The following is an 18,628-nucleotide window of genomic DNA, read 5'->3' as shown; positions in this document are numbered from 1 at the left end:
TAGGGATCAGAAAACTGCCTTGTTCCACTACACTAGGATCTCTCCTCTATTTCTTTTACTTTTCTTTTTTTTTTAAATAAATTTATTTATTTTTGGTTGTGTTGAGTCTGTTGCTGCACACGAGCTTTCTCTAGTTGTGGCGAGAGGGGGCTACTCTTCATTGTGGTGCACGGGCTCCTCATTGCGGTGGCTTCTCTTGTTATGGTGCATGGGCGTTAGGCTCGTGGGCTTCAGTAGTTGTGGCACGTGGGCTCAGTAGTTGTAGCTCACGGGCTCTAGAGCACACGCTTAGTAGTTGTGGCACACGGGCTTAGTTGATCCGAGGCATGTGGAATCTTCCCAGACCAGGGATTGAACCTGTGTACCCTGCATTGGCAGGCAGATTCTTAACCACTGCACCACCTAGGAAGTCCCTCTTTTAGTCTTCTCTAACATGTACACACATTCACAGACATTCATCCTCCATGTCAGGGATCAGCAAACTTACTGTAAAGGGCCAATAGTTAATATTGATACTTCAGGTCTCGCTGGCCACATACTGTCTCTATATGTCCAGCTTTTAGAAATACAAAAATTATTCTTTGCTTGAGAGCCAAACATATACAGGTATTGGGCCAGATTTGACCCATGAACCGTAATTTGTGGACACCTGCTCTAAGATACTCTCAGAAACTGATTCCATCAAAGCTACTGACACTTATCGGGAAGAATATTCACGTCAAGAGAAAAAGAAAAAATCTGGGTGGTAACTGAATGTGTATTTGTAGAGTTAATAGTAAGTGCTTCCAGTCTCCAGTCTTTCTTCTCAAGGAGTGCCTGGCTACCCGTTTTTATCTGGCAGACCCCCTTTGCCCTCCAGACTCCATCAATGTCATTTCCTTCTGGAAGGCATCTGCAGCTCCCTGGTCTGAGTTCACGGCCCTTTCTGTGTGCTCCCAGGGCACCTGTGCTTCCCATGTCATGACATTGATAACCACACTCTCGTGGTTGCTGCTGTGTGTTGCTAGGCTCTGAGCTCCAGCTGGGCAGTGCACATGCCCCTTCTGCATCTTTGTATGCCCAGCATGTGGCACCAGGTAGGCTCTGTAGATCCATTAATAACTGACAGAGGAAGGTGGGTATAGTGGTTATGGTAGATGCTCCAAGATCAGTCAGACCTGGGTTCAGGTGACCACTAATTTACAAGCGTCGGACCTTGGAGAAGTTAACGAATCTTTCTGTGCCTCAGCTTCCCCTCTATACATTGGGGTAGTAGTAGTACCTGTGTGAGGGGTTGTTATGATGACTGAATGAGTTCATGTGTGTAAAGCACTTAGAGCCTATGACACATCTTGCAGTCTTGCACTTTGGCTCCTGCTGTTATTATGGTAATTGTTGCTATTACCACTGCCACCATCGCTGCTGCAGTTTCCGCAGCTACTACTACCTGAGGCAGCATGGGGATTTAGAGCATCCATTCCTGAGTCACACTGCCTGGGTTTCAATAGCAGTTCCATCGTGTAGTCCTGAACGAGTTTCTTATCCTCTCTGTGTCTGTTTCCTCTTTTGGAAAATATGATTATTAGTTGCCCCTAACTCAGAGGGCCAATTTGAAGACTAAATTAGAAAATACATGTAAAGCACTTTAGTGCCTAGTTCCTAGTCATGTGTTAACTATCAATTAGTGACGTCTGACTCAGGCCTTCGCTATTAATTTTACTGTCCTTTCCTATGTTCACTCAACCCATGACACACAGTTTGTGCTTCCCGTGTGCTAGCCATGCCAAGGTGCGACTCTGACTTATTCTGCCTTGACTGAAAACAGTGTAGTCTGATTATAAAAATCCTGGAAATCTTCCTGATGCCCTGTATTGTCCATGTCAGTCCTGACGGACTGAATGACTTTGAGCAAACCTCAGCATATAATCTGGGCTTTACAGATGTTCTTGGGTGGCAACATCCTCCTCATAAATCTCCATTTGAAAGAGAGGAGATTGTGATTCTGTAAATGCCTGTGCCTCCTGGCATCACTGTTTCCCTGTCTCTCAACATAAAACAGGTGGAACTGCCAACCCAGACATGGCTCAGCTCAGACAGGTGTTGTAACAAGGTCATAGATGAGAAAGGAGTACAGAAAGAAAGCTTCTTTAAATACCTAAGATGCTATGTCACCATAAATGTCTTGAGTCTGTTCCTAAGAACCAGACTTTTTGATTAGAATAATTTTAACTTAAATTCATTTAATGTTTCCTACCCACCATATTTAAAGGCATTGTAAATATCACCTGAACCAAAAAGTAATTATTCTTTTTACTTTCTTTAATTCCCTCTTCTTTCCCATATGAATGAATGCGTGATACCACCCAGCAAACCTGCAGATGAAATGCCAGTTTATTATCACCAATACATTTGACCAGTAACATTTTACGTCTTAAAATTTATACTTTTAGTTTTTCTCTTTGACAGGGCAGACAGTTTACAGAAGAATCAAGAATTGGAATTTGAAAGAAATAGAGAACGATTTGAATTTTTAAAGGTATGGGCACAGTTTGGTTCCATTGGTTGATTCTTTATGTGTGTGGGGTGCGAGGAAGAGGTGTCAAGGAGGTGAGCTACATGAAGGTGTGTCTGGCATTCATTGTGTTTCTTCCCATTTTCAATCCTAGTGGGGCTCTCAGGCCTTTCGCAACATGCGGATTATTCCGCCTGGCTCAGGAATCATCCACCAGGTGAATCTGGAGTATTTGGCCAGAGTGGTATTTGATCAGGATGGATATTATTACCCAGACAGCCTTGTGGGCACGGATTCGCACACTACCATGATTGATGGTTTGGGTGTTCTTGGTTGGGGTGAGTGTTCTTCCGGGTTCCTATTCTACATAAGCTGTTCTATGTAAATTCCTTGATTTACTCTGATACCGTTACATCCCAGCAGCATAAATGTGAGTGACCACAAATATCAGAGAGGTTTTTCTGTCTGTCTTATTTACTGCTGTAGTTCCAGGACCCGGAAAAGTGTCTCATGCCTTTTACACACTCATTATAATCTTTGGAAGAATGAATTGGAACAAGGGGTTGGGGACATTTAAAATAAATGAAAATCACCTGGGATGTTTGTTAAAAATGGAGACTCCTGGACCCCACTCTCCTTTTCAGTGTGGCAACAAGGGGATTTTGACACAGGTGTGTGTGGGACCCCACTTTGAGAAATACTTGTGAAAAATTTTGCAGAGGGAATTAGAGAAAAGATATTTCTATTATGGAAATAGAACTCTAGCCACTAGTAAAACACTATAGGTGGGTTGACTGCTTGTTAATGACACTGAACCATGCCTGAGGGATATCGTGAGGAATCATGAAAGCATTATTCTGTCACGCCTTTCCACACAGGTGTGGGTGGCATCGAAGCAGAAGCTGTCATGCTGGGCCAGCCAATCAGCATGGTGCTCCCCCAGGTGATTGGCTACAGGCTGGTGGGGAATCCCCACCCCCTGGTAACATCCACTGACATCGTGCTCACCATCACCAAGGTAACAGTGTGCTGCCTCTTCTGTGGTCTGAGTCACAGTGACAAACAGGGAGGATGTCCATGATGGAGTCTCTCTTGGTTTCCACGGGCTCTAGAAATGCTAGGAAACAATACGTTGACGACTTTAAAAGAGATGACATAAGGGGAGGGCTCTGTGGTTAGTTTCAGATCTTTATGTTCATTTTACTCTTTTGCTACATGGACCTTTTTCTTTAAAGAAATTTTTTGAAACTGTGAAATTGTTTAAATACACAGAAGTTAAAATGACATTTATATGCCCACCATGTAGACTTTCCAGATGGTAACATTTAGCTGTATTTGCTTCAGAGCTCTCTCTGTGTATCTTTTAAGAAGTGAGATGTAATATTTACGGCTAAAGCCACCGTCCTCATTTCTAGAGGTAATCACTATCCTGAGGTTGTAAAAGCTCGTTTCCATGCATATGTTTCTACGTCTACATTTTCCCACGTGGTTCTTCTTTATATGTAAATAACAAACTCTTTCTATGAATAATTGACTTTTAAAAATTCCATACTCTGTATTATAAGTTACATTGTTGTAAATCTTGTTTCTCCAAGCTGGAAAATATTAGGGTTTTTGTTTTATTTTGTTTTGTTTTCATTTGCCCTTGTTGGAAATACTCTTTTTTGGTCATTTGCTTACTTTGCAAAAAGAAGGCAGTTTCATTTTTGAAAGGTTATTAGAAAAGTAATGGGGTTTTGGTATGGGGGGTGGATACTATACTTTTGATTTAATCTTCATGGAAATCGGAATTGGATTTATTTGAATACTGTAGCTTATCAGGGATGTCTGCACTGTTGAAGTGTGGAATAATATAGGCTTTGTCCACAAAATTTGGCAGAATTCCACATAACCAAAAGAGCGTGTTCATGTGGCTGTCCACACTTCATGAAACTGACTTCATGCAAGGCCAAGCCAGTCACTGAAGCTCCCACCCTGGCTGATGGTTTGTATGGAAAAGATGTGGGGAAAAAAAAAAGATGTGGGAGTCAGACTGCCTGGATCTTTTGGTTACATTTGACTTACACCTGTGTTCAGGATATTTGTTCATTATACCCTTGAAAACAAGGCATTTGCTTATTCAACAAGTGCAAATCATAATTTATTTCAGTTGAAAGAATTTATTTAATTTTTATGAAGTTTTCTCATTTTGAAAAACTTTTCTTATTTGTGTTTTTGTATTACTTTTTCTTACGTTTTAAGAAATGTTTCCACATAATTTTAGATTTACCAGGGAGTTGATATAAAGATAATGCAGAGTTCCTGTTACCTTTCTCCCAGCTTTCCGAGATGTTAACACTTACATAACCTTGGTATATTTATCAGAAATAGAAGTAGTTAATATTGGTATGACATTTTTAACTAAACTAGAAACTTCACCAGTTTTTTTTAGTAATCCCTTTTCTGTTCCAGGACCTACTTCGGGATACCATGTTGTATTTAGTTGGCATTACTTTTTAAGTTTTATTTTTAAAAGTAATCAAAAATATGCTGGGCTAATTAATTTTTCGTGTTTACTCACAAGGCTACTTTATGAGAATTGCAAGGGGATAGTTCTGCATTTACATATAGGTCATCAAGTCTCAAACTCAACTCTTCTTCTGTTGCTCAGCACCTCCGCCAGGTTGGGGTAGTGGGCAAATTTGTGGAGTTCTTCGGGCCAGGGGTAGCCCAGTTGTCCATTGCTGACCGAGCTACGATTGCCAACATGTGTCCAGAGTATGGAGCCACTGCTGCCTTTTTCCCGGTTGATGAAGTCAGTATCAAGTACCTGGTGCAGACAGGTAAGTGCAGAACCGTGAAAACAGAAGGTCCTTCTAAGGTCCATAGGACGCTGAGAATCGGAGCACTGCCTTCTGCCTCTGTCCCTCCATTAAGTAGCTGAGGCCCTCAGCCTAAAGAAGAGAAGGGAAGAGATGGTGGGGGAGGGAAAGCTGCAAAGTACACCCGGAGGTGAGATTAGTTTCTGTGGCTCTAGAGGTGGCCACTGAACCTCTTCCCGAATTTGGTGCCAAATTTGTAACATCTGTTGAATTGAAGCAAATGGCTTCAGAGAAGTTGAACCCTTTCTTAAACTGAAACCTAAAAGAAATTTTTCCCACGCGTCTTCATGGAGAGGAGGACACGGGATGTAATGAACACGAGGGCCCAACAACTGGTCACGATAAATACGTTAATGAGGATCAGACAGTCATCAGTTACAATGCTGAAAGCTGACGACCTTTACAATTCAGTTAAAATGAAGAGGCAGACAAAAAATGCTGATCTCTTGTGGATCCAAGAATCATGCTCTGCAGCAGTCTTATTTAACTTATTTAACAGAAATGGGAAAACTGCGTGTCCATCGGGCAAACCGTGTGTATTATCTCCTGCAACCAGGGTCTCAATAAGAATGAAACAGCAAAGCGTTTGGGGTCATGTTCCTGATGATGTAGCGTCATGAGTTAGGACTTTGAACTTTGGAGTTAAACTCAGCTTCGGATCCTGGTTCTGCTATTTACAGCCTGTGTTCCATGGGAAAGTTATTTCATCTTGAGCCACTATTTCCCCATCTATAAATGAGGATAATAACAGTACTTGTCTCAGAAGGTCATGATAAAGGATTAGAAATTGAAATAATGCATTTAAAATGTTTAGCGCACACCGCGCTGGGTACACAGCTGGTGGTTTGTGGTGGGAGACTGCAGGGATTATTACTTTAACAAGAATAATGTGGAATGCTGAGGGTCTCTGCCAGTTGAAGGCAGATGCATCAGAAGTATGCTCTGACAATTCTCTGAGGCTTAGAAGCCTCTTAATTAAGAACCATAACCAAAGAGAGAGGAGTACTTACAAGTAAGTCAGACTGTTAGTCTGAAAGTTGCAACATCGGCAGAGCTCTTGGTGTGTATTTAAGTGAAATGCCAATTATTTGTACAGTTGCTGGTAGAGGCATTAGTTTAATCTGGAAATATTAACGTCTGTTACTTGTTACTTCTTAAAATGCCCATTAGGTCGTGATGAAGAAAAAGTAAAGCATATTAAAAAGTATCTTCAGGCTGTAGGAATGTTTCGGGATTTCAGTGACCCCTCTCAAGACCCAGACTTTGCCCAGGTATGAGAGTGCCTTTCACTGATCATGTGTTTCCTCTTTCTCAAACCTGTGGTTTTAGTTGTGAATGTTTTTTCTTGGGGGGTATACTTGTAGGAAATTAGTCACTGCTGAGTTATCACAGAAGAACAGGGTGTTAAAAGGCTGAAAAATCAAAACGACAAGGAATTGTAGACATAACAAAATAACATAACTTGACCCATTCTTCCCAGCCATTGGGTTGAGTGTGCTCCTCTTTTTTGATTTATTCCTCTTATGTGGAAGACCTTTGGAAAAGGAGTTTAGAAGGACTGGAGCTATTTAAAAGCTGATAAGCACATCATTATTATAGAAATGGAGGTGCGAGCCAATGAATTCATTCTGATTTATCCATCGACATACTTATCTTCATTCATTCTCAAAATGAATCCACATTTTTCTCACTAGCCAAGATCAGAGAGTAAACCAGATGTGGGACCCTTGTTTTGTTGTTTTGTTTCCTATTACACTGAGGGAAGGAAATATTCATTTAGACTAGGGCCCAGGGCTTCCTAGGTGGCGCAGTGGTTAAGAATCTGTCTGCCAATGCAGAGGTCATGGGTTCGATCCTAGCTCCAGGAAGATCCCATATGCTGCGGAGCAACTAAGCCCGTGTGCCAAAAAAAAATAAAATAAAATAGACGAGGGCCCATTTCTTGGCATTGATGACTTAATGGCTGCATTTCCCCCGAGTCATCTTAGAGATATTACAGTGGCTTGTCTATCATTTCAGTAGAAAACCCATCTCAGACTAACTTAAGCAGTAAAAAGGATGTATGAGGTGCTTTGCAAAGATGGCTGAGTGGAAGACCCCAGAAGCAGCCGCAGTGCCCACCCTGGTCTTTCTGAGAGGTGGCAAGGCTTCTGCCTGTCCCATGCTACTGAAGTGATCATCTGGATCTCTGGAAATTCATCCCTTCAGTGTTAAGATGGACATTGACTTCCTTGGTTTTGAATGTGGTAGTTGAGTTTGTTTGTTTTTATTGTTGTGGTGTTTTAAATTCTCTGGCATGGCTCTGTTTTTATCTTTGTGAATATAGTGTCAATCCTACGATTCTTTTTCTTTTGGGTGGACAGGTTGTGGAGTTAGATTTGAAAACGGTAGTGCCTTGCTGCAGTGGACCCAAAAGGCCTCAGGACAAAGTTGCCATTTCTGACATGAAAAAGGACTTTGAGAGCTGCCTTGGAGCCAAGGTAGGGACCTGGGAAAGGCTGGTGGAAATCCTCCCCATCCCTGCCCAATGTCCAGCTTCTTTGTGCACAGGCTTATTTTTACCCCCCTCGATGATGAATCTTCCTGAAGCCTGGTCCTGAGGGTGTTTCCTCTCCATCTTATAGTCCTTGATGCCTCCTCCCGCATTAGCTAAGAGCCAAGCAGCTTCCTTAGAGCACTGGATTGCCTGTAAACACAACTCAACCCTCCTTCTCAAAAGCACATCTCCTTTTCACATGACTCTCACCACAGTGTTCACTCTGCTTGCCCAAACTTCTCTGGCCACCCTACTTTTGTTCATGCCATCCCCTGCCTGTATGTCCCTACCCCATCTGCATGCCATAATCTCTTAGCTCCTCTACAATGTCCCCTCAGATCTCATAGCACAAAGTCATCTCTTCTTCATATGAACCTTCATGGCATTGTCTGAAACCCTGTGACAAAGTTTCATAGAAAGCCTTTAACTTCATTGCTGGTACTTTATACTATTTGCATGTCTGATTTCCTTTACTAGACTATAAGTTTAAAGGTAGGATTTATTTTACCTTTGTATCCCACAAAGTGCCCAGCATAGCATCTTGTACACAGTAGGTTTTCAATGAACATTTTTCAAATGAATAAGATTTGATGGATCTTATCCACGGGATGCCAGCATTCTACCAAATGCTCACCTGTGCTGGCCAAAATGGCAGCTTTTTCTAAATTTCTGTAAGGTTAGTATTAGCAGCCTTGGTGTAGCCATTAAATCTGTACTAATTAGGTCTAATTAGACTAACTTTAAGCTAAATTTGTAGTTTTAGTGTTTTGGTGTTTGAGGTGGGAAGTAATTGTTGAGAATTTCAAAGCAAAAGCAGATTCAGAAATCATGAATCCCTTTTATAAAGATTTAAAAAGAGTAAAAGGAACTTTATTCTGTAGCATTTCAGAGTTTACCAGCTGAGATGTGTGTTTTGTTAAGAATTGGCCTTTAAAATTATAGTTACCAAAGTATTTCTTCTTCTTCTTCCAAAGTGAGAACTTTTGACCATTTTTTTCCCTTTCTTTTCTTCTTCCTGTAGCAAGGATTTAAAGGATTCCAGGTTGCGCTGGAGCATCATAAGGACCATAAGATGTTTATCTATAATGATAGCGAGTTCACCCTTGCTCATGGTTCTGTGGTGATTGCTGCCATTACTAGCTGCACGAACACCAGTAATCCATCTGTGATGTTAGGAGCAGGTAAGTGCCTTTGATGGTCACGTGGACATGTGGGTGGAAATTTCCCAAGACATGACCCAGGGGCTTAACTAAGTTCTACGTATAGTTCCTTGAGCCTTATCTTTTCCAGATGCAGAGATTAATCGGCCCAGAAATATTTACACAATAAATAATGCCCAATGCAAAGTATTTAAATTAGTATAGCCTTTAGAATTAACACAGAAAATAACAAGAAGAGAGGAAAGAAAGATGAATTTCTGGTAAAGCCTAGAATCTTATTCAGACTTTAGAGGAAAAAAACTTTCCATTTCACAGACTGTTGTTCTCCATAAAACCCCTAATAGGCCTTTTTGTACAGGGGAATTTAGTCTTAGGTGCATTGTCAAGTGCATCTGAATTGGGGCACAGAGTCCTGGTTGCTAAAACTTATCTACCTATTATGCAATTCTGGTTAATTATTTAATATTTACATGCAGAGTTTCATTAATATAAGGTCTCTTTAGTTTCCAAATTTTAAAATATCCCCAAGAGTTCCTCTTCTGTTCACAAAGAGTTCTTTCTTTATGAAGTAGACGAGTAAGGAAAACCTTCTTTTCCAGGAATTCGTCTATTGCCACCTAAGCTTTGGACAAACCAATTTCCTTAACATAAGACACCAGCTTGTCTGTAGCTTTTTGTCTCTTTATAATACCCCCAGCTCCTCATTTCTTTTCTACTTCTGTGATATGTCCTAAGTCAGAGCACCCAGTGTTTCTGTAATAAATAGTCCTTGTATTTGCCCAGAGTCAAGTGGCCCAAGAAATATCTTCCACTTTAAGAAATATCTGAGGACTAGATTTGTAACTTCTAGGTGGACTGTATTCCTCACCGACAAGTACAGAATTCATATACTTTAAGAAGGGGCCTTTCCAATTATTTTTCATCTAAATAAAATATACTTAGAAAAATTGCTTTCCCTCCAAAAATTAAAAACTCATTCTGTAATATAATCATGAATGGTTTAGGTTTATCTCTTTAAAAAAAAAAAAAAAAGGCACATCTCTTTTTAACTCTTTCTTCATGTCCATGGATAATTTTGAGTTTATTGCATACACATAAATGACTTTGGGCCAGTGAGCTTTTGATTTCTATTAGGCAACAAAAATGGCAGAAAGCACCAGCATGAATAGGACTCTGTCAGGCAGTGCAGGAAGTGCAGACTAAAGTCAGTCTCTTTCCTGAACTGTCCGTGGCACCTAGAGTGGGCCGCCCCCAATACCGTGTCTCTGTTTACCATTTCACAGGCTTGTTAGCAAAGAAGGCTGTGGAAGCTGGCCTGAATGTGAAGCCTTACATCAAAACTAGCCTATCTCCTGGAAGTGGGGTGGTCACCTACTACCTGCGAGAAAGTGGAGTCATGCCTTACCTGTCTCAGCTTGGGTGAGGGAGAAATCTCTTACACCATTGCTTTTGTTGTATTGTATTCCACAGGTATTTTGCTAAGTCACCTTGTAATGGATGTAAGCTTATCTGATGGTGTCTAATTGCGTACTCTTTTGTCAGATGGTAAACAGACTCAAGCCCTCACATTTCAACAGAGCAGGGCCCTCCTGTACAATTGTGCTGGTTGTTCATTAAACAAGGTTATCTGTGAAGAGAGCAGGGGCTGATATCAAGCCTGTGCTCTGCTGTAGCACTGCACTCCTAGGGGAGAGGGTGCCTTTTCTCAGTTGAGTGCAGGTGTGCTATGGGCTAGTGTTGGCTCTGCAACTGAGTCTGCCCTTTGGTATGAAAATAATTATTTCCCATGCCTAAAAATGTTCTGATTCCTTGAAGTCAGTGAGTTATTTGTTGCCTGATACAGTTTCTCCAGTTAATCCACTATTCCTAATTTGGATGACATAGATTTTTATCATGTGCCTCATAAAAGTCAGAAGTCCTTGGGATTATATAATAAGAGTAGTGAATAAAGATATGAAATGGCATATCTGATTTCAGCTTTTAAAAATTCCAGATCATTCAAGTAGACTCATAATTTTCTTATAAATTTAAAAAGTAAATTACTTAAAGTAAATTGTATAGAACAGAATAGAAAAGCCAAAAATAAACCCATACACCTATGGTCATTAATCTTCAACAAAGAATGTAAGAATATGCAGTGCAGAAAAGACTGATCTTCAGCAAGTGATGTTGAGAAAGCTGGACAGCCTCATGTAAATCAGTGAGATTAGAATACTCTTCCACACCATATACAAAAATAAACTCAGAATGGTTTAAAGATCTAAACGTAAGACATGACACCATAAAACTCCTAGAAGAGAACATAGGCAAAACATTCTCTGACATAAATTTTAGCAATATCCCACAGCAAAAGATATAAAAGCAAAAATAAACAAATAGGACCTAATCAAACTTAAAAGGTTTTGCACAACAAAGGAAACCATAAACAAAACAAAAAGACAAATTACAGAATGGGAGAAAATATTTGCAAATGATGCGACCAACAAGGGATTAATTTCCAAAATATACAAACAGCTCATACATCTCAATATCAAAACAAACAAACAGACAAACAAAAAAACCCAATCAGAAGATGGGCAGGAGACCTGAATAGACATTTTTCCAAAGAAGACTTACAGATGGCCAACAGGCACATGAAAAGATGCTCAATATCACTAATTATTAGAGGCATGCAAATCAAAACCCAGTGAGGTACCACCTTACACCAGTCAGAATGGCTATCATCAAAAAGTCTACAAATAATAAATGCTGGAGAGGGTGTGGAGAAAAGGGAACCTTCCTGCACTGTTGGTGGGAATGTAAATTGATGCACCCACTATGGAAAACAGTATAGAGGTTCCTTAAAAAACTAAAAATAGAGCTACCATATGATCCAGCGATCAGTGGTATATATCCAGAAAAGAAGAAAACTCTAATTCGAAAAGATACATGGACTCCCATGTTCATAGCAGCACTATTAATAATAGCTGAGACATTGAAGCAACCTAAGTGTCCATCAACAGGTGAATAAAGTATATATACACAATAGAAAACTACTACTCAGCCATAAAAAAGAATGAAATATTGTCATTCACAGCAACATGGATATTAGTAGAGAATATCATACTAAGTGAGTCAGACAGAGAAAGACAAATATATATTAGCATTTGTATGTGGAATCTAAAAAAATAATACAAATGCACCTATTTACAAAACAGAAACAGACTCACAGACATAGAAAACAAACTTATGGTTACCAAAAAGGAAAGCAGGGATTGGGGGTTAGGGGGATTAGGAGTATGGGATGAACAGGCACACACTACTATATATAAAATAGATAAACCACAAGGATTTACTGTATAACACAAGAAACACTATTCAATATCTTGTAAAAATCTATAATGGAAAATAATCTGAAAAAATATGTGTGTGTGTGTGTGTGTGTATATATAAAACAATCACCTTGCTGTACACCTTAACACAATATTGTAAAGCAACCATATTTCAATTTTTTAAAAAAGTAAATTATAAAAAGGACTCAATTGAATGATTTAGAATGGATGAATAGTAGATCAAAACGCTCCCAAGAATGAAAGCTGTAGAGAAACAGCCCTGTGCTAAACTTAATCGAGTCAGTGGTCTCCAGGAACTGTAGCCAGCGGGGCTCCCATGGAGAGTCCTCCTCTATCCCGCGCTTCTCTCTCGCACCTAGGTTTGATGTGGTGGGCTATGGCTGCATGACCTGCATTGGCAACAGCGGGCCCTTACCTGAAGCTGTGGTAGAAGCCATCACGCAGGTAATTACAGAGGAGCCTGTGGCTCTTCAGAGCTGTTGTCTTGTTTCATATGATAGGTGATCAAAAGGCTGCCGGTTTTAAGAAGGTCCAGGCAAGCATGGGAGGTGGTTAAGAGTGTGGTCTTTGGAGCTGAGCGAAACTTACTAACTGTAAAATTTTGAGCAAGTTAATTAACTTCTTTGTGCCTCAGTTTTCACAACTGTAACTGGAGACGATAATAGTACCTGTTTCATAGAGTTGTGAGCATGCAAGTGATAGTGGACGTGAAGGACTTAGTGTGGCACAGGCACACACATGCTCCGTTAACGGGGTTCTGACTGCAGAAGGCGCCAGCATCCTTGTTCCTCTTGTCTGGAAACTGGTTCCAAGTCAGACAAATCAATGTAAACGAAATTGCATTGGCTTGATTTTTGTCCCATGAATTCTATAGCATTGAGAAATACTATTTGGTTTGCTTTGTATTAATTATAGAATCCACGTCAGTCAGTGTGGCTTCCTTTAGCTTTCAGCGTGCAGTCTTCCCGTCTGTTCTCAGGCCCCTGGCAGCAAAATAACCAGCATGCTGCCTCCTGACCCACCTGGTATCCTATGAGCAGAAACCACTGAACGTGTCTCTCTGCTGCTTTTGACCCAGAGTGTCTCCCACAGGGTCACCCTGTGTGCTCTTCTGCCCAGGGAGAGGACCAGGTGAAGGGGAAGCTTGAAGAGCTACTTGACTTAAAGGGAAAACTTTGACAGGTGGCCTAAGAAGCCTAGGCAGTCTCTTCTCTTTGCAACCTGCTTTTCCCCTTGCCTCACATAGGGGGACCTTGTTGCTGTTGGAGTACTGTCTGGAAACAGGAATTTTGAAGGGCGAGTCCACCCCAATACCCGGGCCAACTATTTAGCCTCTCCACCCTTAGTAATAGCGTATGCAATTGCTGGGACCATCAAGATCGACTTTGAGAAAGAGCCACTGGGTAAGATCGTATTTGTGGGGTCACAATTTTTCCAGTGAATTTGAAAACATTACCAGAAGAAAGTCATTGTTTTCCTTCATAAATAATAAAGCCTAGAATCTTCAGAGGAGGAGGAGGAGGAGTCTTTTATTACCCAATATACAGCTGAGATATAACTGAAATAGTTAAAAAAGAATTTACTAAAGGGGAAGGGATGATAAAAGAAATACCAAAAGTAACGGAGGTCTTGCCATTCTGGCTTCTTCTCCAGTCCCTTTCTTTCCAGCTCCTGCTTTACTCTAATGATAGGCACTGTTTTAATATCTCCTCTGTTAGAAAACATCCACATAGTGCAGCCTCTTGAAATTCAGGGGACATAATAGGACTTCCCTGGTGGTGCATTGGTTAAGAATCTGCCTGCCAATGCAGGGGACGTGGGTTCAATTTCTTTTCCGGGAAGATCCCACATGCTGCAGAGCAACTAAGCCCGTGTGCCACAGCTACTGAGCCTGTGTGCTACAACCACTGAGCCCATGCGCCGAGAACCTGTACTATGCAACGAGAGGCCACCACAGTGAGAAGCCAGCACACTGCAACAAAGAGTAGCCCCTGCTCACCACAACTAGAGAAAGCCTACACGCAGCAACGAAGACCCAACACAGCCAATAAATAAATAAATAATAAAATTTATTAAAAAAAAAAAAAAGAAATTCAGGGAACATGATGCTTTGTTTCCTTTCCTCTGGTGTCCTTGCTGTACCCTCCTCAACCCATGCTATGCAGACTAGATGATATGAAAATGGTGCCCTGGAATTTACTTTTAAGAAATCATAGCTTTAGATGTACAGTTGCTCCTCATTATGTATGGATTCCATATTTGTGAATCTGACTACTCATCAAAATGGATTTTAACCCCCAAATCAATGCTCATCACGCTCCCGTGGTCCCTCAGACGTGCACAGGCGGGTGAAAACCTTGGGTCACTCACTGTGCCTGCTCTCAGCTGAGGTCCAGCAGGGCCTCATACTGCAAACAAGTGTCCTGTTCGTGCTCTGTTTAGTGCCATGTTGTTCACATTCTTGTGCTTTTTGTTGGTGTTTAAAATGCCCTCCAAGAGTAGTACTAAAGTGCTGTGTCGTGTTCCTAAGCCCACAAAGGCTGGGACGGGCCTTGGGTTAGACAGGCTCGCGAGTTCAGGGTGAATGCATCAACAGTGTGTGGGGAGGAAGGTGTCATGAAGCCGAAACAACATGAAGCAGGGTTATGTGTTGATCAGCTGACGACAGCTTTGTGGATGTGGATGGACACACTCGGGAGCCCAACCGTGTGTCCCCTGGGGGCAGTGACTGAGTGTTCTCTGTGCACGGAGACTTTACAGAACATAACTACCCTGAACAACGAGACTTGACTGACAGTATATGACGATGAAAATGGGGTATGAGATAAAGTTCTTCTTACTAATAAGCATTTATTTTCTCCAGGGGTAAATGCAAAGGGACAGCAGGTGTTTCTGAGAGATATCTGGCCAACCAGAGAGGAGATCCAGGCGGTGGAGCGTCAGTACGTCATCCCTGGGATGTTTAAGGAGGTTTACCAGAAAATAGAGGTGAGGCCCCCGGCCACCTGTGAGGGAAAGCTGCTCCTGTGGGTCATCTCTGCCGACCTTGAGGCGAGGGCGTCAACTCTACAAAGTAACATTTCTTCAGATAACTGGGGAAGTGGTTATCAATCATTTTTCTCCTAAGACTCACATTTTTCCAGACCCCACACTCCCCAGATGTTCCCAGGTTTGGGTAAGTGAACGGCAGCCGCAGGAGGAAAGGCCGCAGGTTGTGTGTGGCTCCCGGCCAGCTCTCCGTAGCTCCCCTCTCCCTCAGACAGCCTGGGGGGTTCATCGGCTGGGGTTCCGGATCCCAGATGTCACTGTAGTGTGTCACTGAGGGGTCACCTGGTTGAATGCACCTCTCAGATGTACTTGCATGCTTAAAAAAAGTAGTAAAAATAAAAGCCACTCAGTAGGAAGCACCAAACTATCAAACTGCTGAATAAAAAAAACTTGCTGTGCATCTTACAAACAGGAGGAAAATGGTTGGGGCTCAGGATCATTTTCTGAGACCCTTGGATGTTACCCCTTTCCCTGGTGTCTGTGTTAGGCTGACCCAAGGCCTTCTGCCTGGGGCTGGTGGTTTGAAGTAAGAGGCCAGACTGGGGAGCAGAGTCAAACGGAGGTCACACTCATGCAGCTGTGAATCCCACAAGCGGCTCGTTGGGAAATGGCACAAGGGAGTTTGGTGGATATTGGGTTAAATGCATTTCTCCAAAGGCTGAGGTCATGGGCATGTGGAGTGAATTCAAGCCAATATGAATGCATAGCAGCTGTCATTTACTAGCTAACGTCCTTGTGACCTGGAAGTCTACTTCCCAGAATATTCACAGCATAAATAATTTCCCCGAGGGTATAATCTGGATTCGTTCATAAACTGTATTTATAAGTATATCTATTAGGTATTTATTGCTCTGCAACAAATTACCCCCAAACTCAGTAAGTTAAAATAGCAAGCATTTTTTTTATCTCACAGTGTCTGTGGGTCAGGAATGGAGGTATGGCTTTACCAGAAATAGGTGTGTCTGCCTTCACAAGGCTCCAGTCAAGGTGTCATCTGGGGCTGAAGACTCCGCTGGGGGAGGGTCCATTTCTAAGACCACTCATGCGGTTGTTGGGGAGGATAAGGTGAGGCCCTCAGCTCCTCATGACTTAGCTGGAGGCTGCCCTCCGTGCCTTGCGAGTGGGTCTCTTCACCTGCTCTGCACAGAATGGCAGCTGGCTTCCATCAGAGCAAGCAAGAAAGGGTAAGAGGGTGAGAGAAACAAGGTAGAGTCTCTTTATAACCTGATGCCATGAGTCACTAGGCTCAGCCCGCACTCAGCAGGAGGGAACCACTTATGGGTGTGAATCCCAGGAGGCAGGTCCATGGGGGCCATTCCAGGGGCTGCCTATCACAGTGCATATGTATTTCTAAATTACTCAGCATGGTGTCATCTTAGTATAGAGGAACTCTCTTGTGTGACCATGTAGAATAAGGATGATTTTTACTGTACTCTTAGCTTGAATGTATGTTTTGTGTGTGCATGTTAAATTTTCCTTAGAATGGACTGTGGTTAGATCTGCCTTTCCTTTTTTCTTTTTTTCCCAAGACTGTGAATGAGAGCTGGAATGCCTTAGCAACCCCATCAGATAAGCTATATTACTGGAATCCCAAGTCTACATACATTAAGTCACCACCATTCTTTGAAGACCTGGTAGGACTTTTTATTTTTTAACAAAATGAGTTCTTCAAAATGTTTCTTGCCTTGTAAAATCTACGTGATTACCCAGTACCCTTGCTTTGACTACCCATTTCATTAAAACCTTTACAAACCCAAGCAGATAATATTGTGGAGAGCTTGGGGAAGCTGGGTTATCTGGCTGGAGTGGGCCTGCAGTTTCTCTGACCAGGGCTTCTGTGTGGCTGTGTAGAGACCCCCTCGTGATCAAGTACCACCTGGACAGAGACTCAGTAAAGTCTGAGGGACTGTCCAGGAGAACATCCCTGGGACCTGCCATATTTAAACCTTAAATACAAGGGAAATCTTCTCTGAAACTGGAAACTGATGATCATGGAGTCTGTGCTGCCCTAAGGGGTTGGGAGGGGGAGGGGATGGGAGTAGAAAGCAGGACTCCCACTGTCCTCAGCATCTGAAACTTTCTCTGGATGTGGAGAAAGAGAATGTCATTTTCAGCAGCATCCCTGTTGTTTTTGAGGGGATATTGCCAGTACTTCACCTCCCTTCAAGGGTGAGATATGGATATTTTGCATAAATTCACCTCTTTTCTAAACACCCCTGGTAAAACCAGTACAACTGGAATTTTCTATGCATTGATGTAGGGCTGTCATCTGGTTCAGGTCCATGGACCACTACTGTTGGATCTCCCCTGGTGACATGGAGAAAACCTGGACAGACACTGACTAGTTGTTTTCTTTGCTAGACTTTGGACCTTCAGCCCCCTAAATCTATAGTGGATGCCTATGTGCTGTTAAATTTGGGAGATTCAGTAACAACGGACCACATCTCTCCAGCTGGAAATATTGCAAGAAATAGCCCTGCTGCTCGCTACTTAACTAACAGAGGGTAAGTAATGAATAAGGGGAGGAACGCTTCAAGGCAGAAATGGAGAGAGTGAGACCAGTAGTTCTTTTTTCACAAAATCTCTTTGGATTCAGACTCCGGTTTTTCACTGAATCCTGGGGGCTTGAAAACCAAGCGCTCTTTCTGTTTGCTGCTTCGAAGCTTCCCTGAGAGAATCCATCAGCATGCAAACCCCAGCAGTGGTGGGGACCTTCTTTCTGAGCACGTGTCCTCATTAGGCTCAGCTGGCATCCCTGCCCCCAGCTTGGCTGACTGTTAAAGAACAAGGCTCTTCTCTTCACCTGTGGTGGAGCCTGGTTACACTTGAAGCCGTCGGCAGGAATAGAACCAGAAATGCATTGACGTTTCCTGATTGAGAGACGTACTCTTTACAGAGAACCGCTTCGAGGATTTGCAGTTTATGCATCCTTCGGTCATATACCGATTTTAACAGGTATTACAGCAATATTATCTACTGTTACCTAATAAACTGATCTTAATCAAAGCTGGTCCCAAATCTGACTTTCTATGAGAGTCGTCTGAGGAGATAAAAGTTCCTGGTCCCCATCCCCACCCCTGAATCAGCTTCTTCAGGGATGGGGCCCAGAGCCAATGCGAGGAACAAAATGCAACACCTTTTTTTTTTTTTTCCAGTGGGAGAGGACAACTGCCTTGTCTCTCATCTCACTTGCCTGGTTG

The 18,628-nt window shown here is 42.2% G+C and overlaps 1 protein-coding gene across 5 annotated transcripts in view; it reads left to right on the top strand.

Annotated features, from left to right (window-relative positions):
* Positions 1 to 18,628, top strand: part of ACO1 (aconitase 1) — a 132,629-nt gene that overhangs the window by 102,220 nt on the left and 11,781 nt on the right. For all 5 annotated transcript variants that reach the window (XM_057720323.1, XM_057720318.1, XM_057720321.1 and 2 more), the window contains exons 5-17: positions 2,446 to 2,515; positions 2,646 to 2,829; positions 3,370 to 3,509; positions 5,142 to 5,313; positions 6,523 to 6,623; positions 7,716 to 7,832; positions 8,910 to 9,069; positions 10,332 to 10,467; positions 12,740 to 12,824; positions 13,627 to 13,783; positions 15,244 to 15,368; positions 16,958 to 17,062; positions 17,790 to 17,932. In XM_057720323.1, the coding sequence (XP_057576306.1) occupies positions 2,446 to 2,515; positions 2,646 to 2,829; positions 3,370 to 3,509; positions 5,142 to 5,313; positions 6,523 to 6,623; positions 7,716 to 7,832; positions 8,910 to 9,069; positions 10,332 to 10,467; positions 12,740 to 12,824; positions 13,627 to 13,783; positions 15,244 to 15,368; positions 16,958 to 17,062; positions 17,790 to 17,932 (1,695 nt within the window). The remainder of the gene's footprint in view (positions 1 to 2,445; positions 2,516 to 2,645; positions 2,830 to 3,369; positions 3,510 to 5,141; positions 5,314 to 6,522; positions 6,624 to 7,715; positions 7,833 to 8,909; positions 9,070 to 10,331; positions 10,468 to 12,739; positions 12,825 to 13,626; positions 13,784 to 15,243; positions 15,369 to 16,957; positions 17,063 to 17,789; positions 17,933 to 18,628) is intronic.

This window comes from Hippopotamus amphibius, chromosome 2 (assembly GCF_030028045.1).
Source record: "Hippopotamus amphibius kiboko isolate mHipAmp2 chromosome 2, mHipAmp2.hap2, whole genome shotgun sequence".
Taxonomy (NCBI): Eukaryota; Metazoa; Chordata; class Mammalia; order Artiodactyla; family Hippopotamidae; genus Hippopotamus; species Hippopotamus amphibius.
Note: the sequence above shows the minus strand (reverse complement) of the source record. Positions and strands in the feature narration are given on the sequence as shown.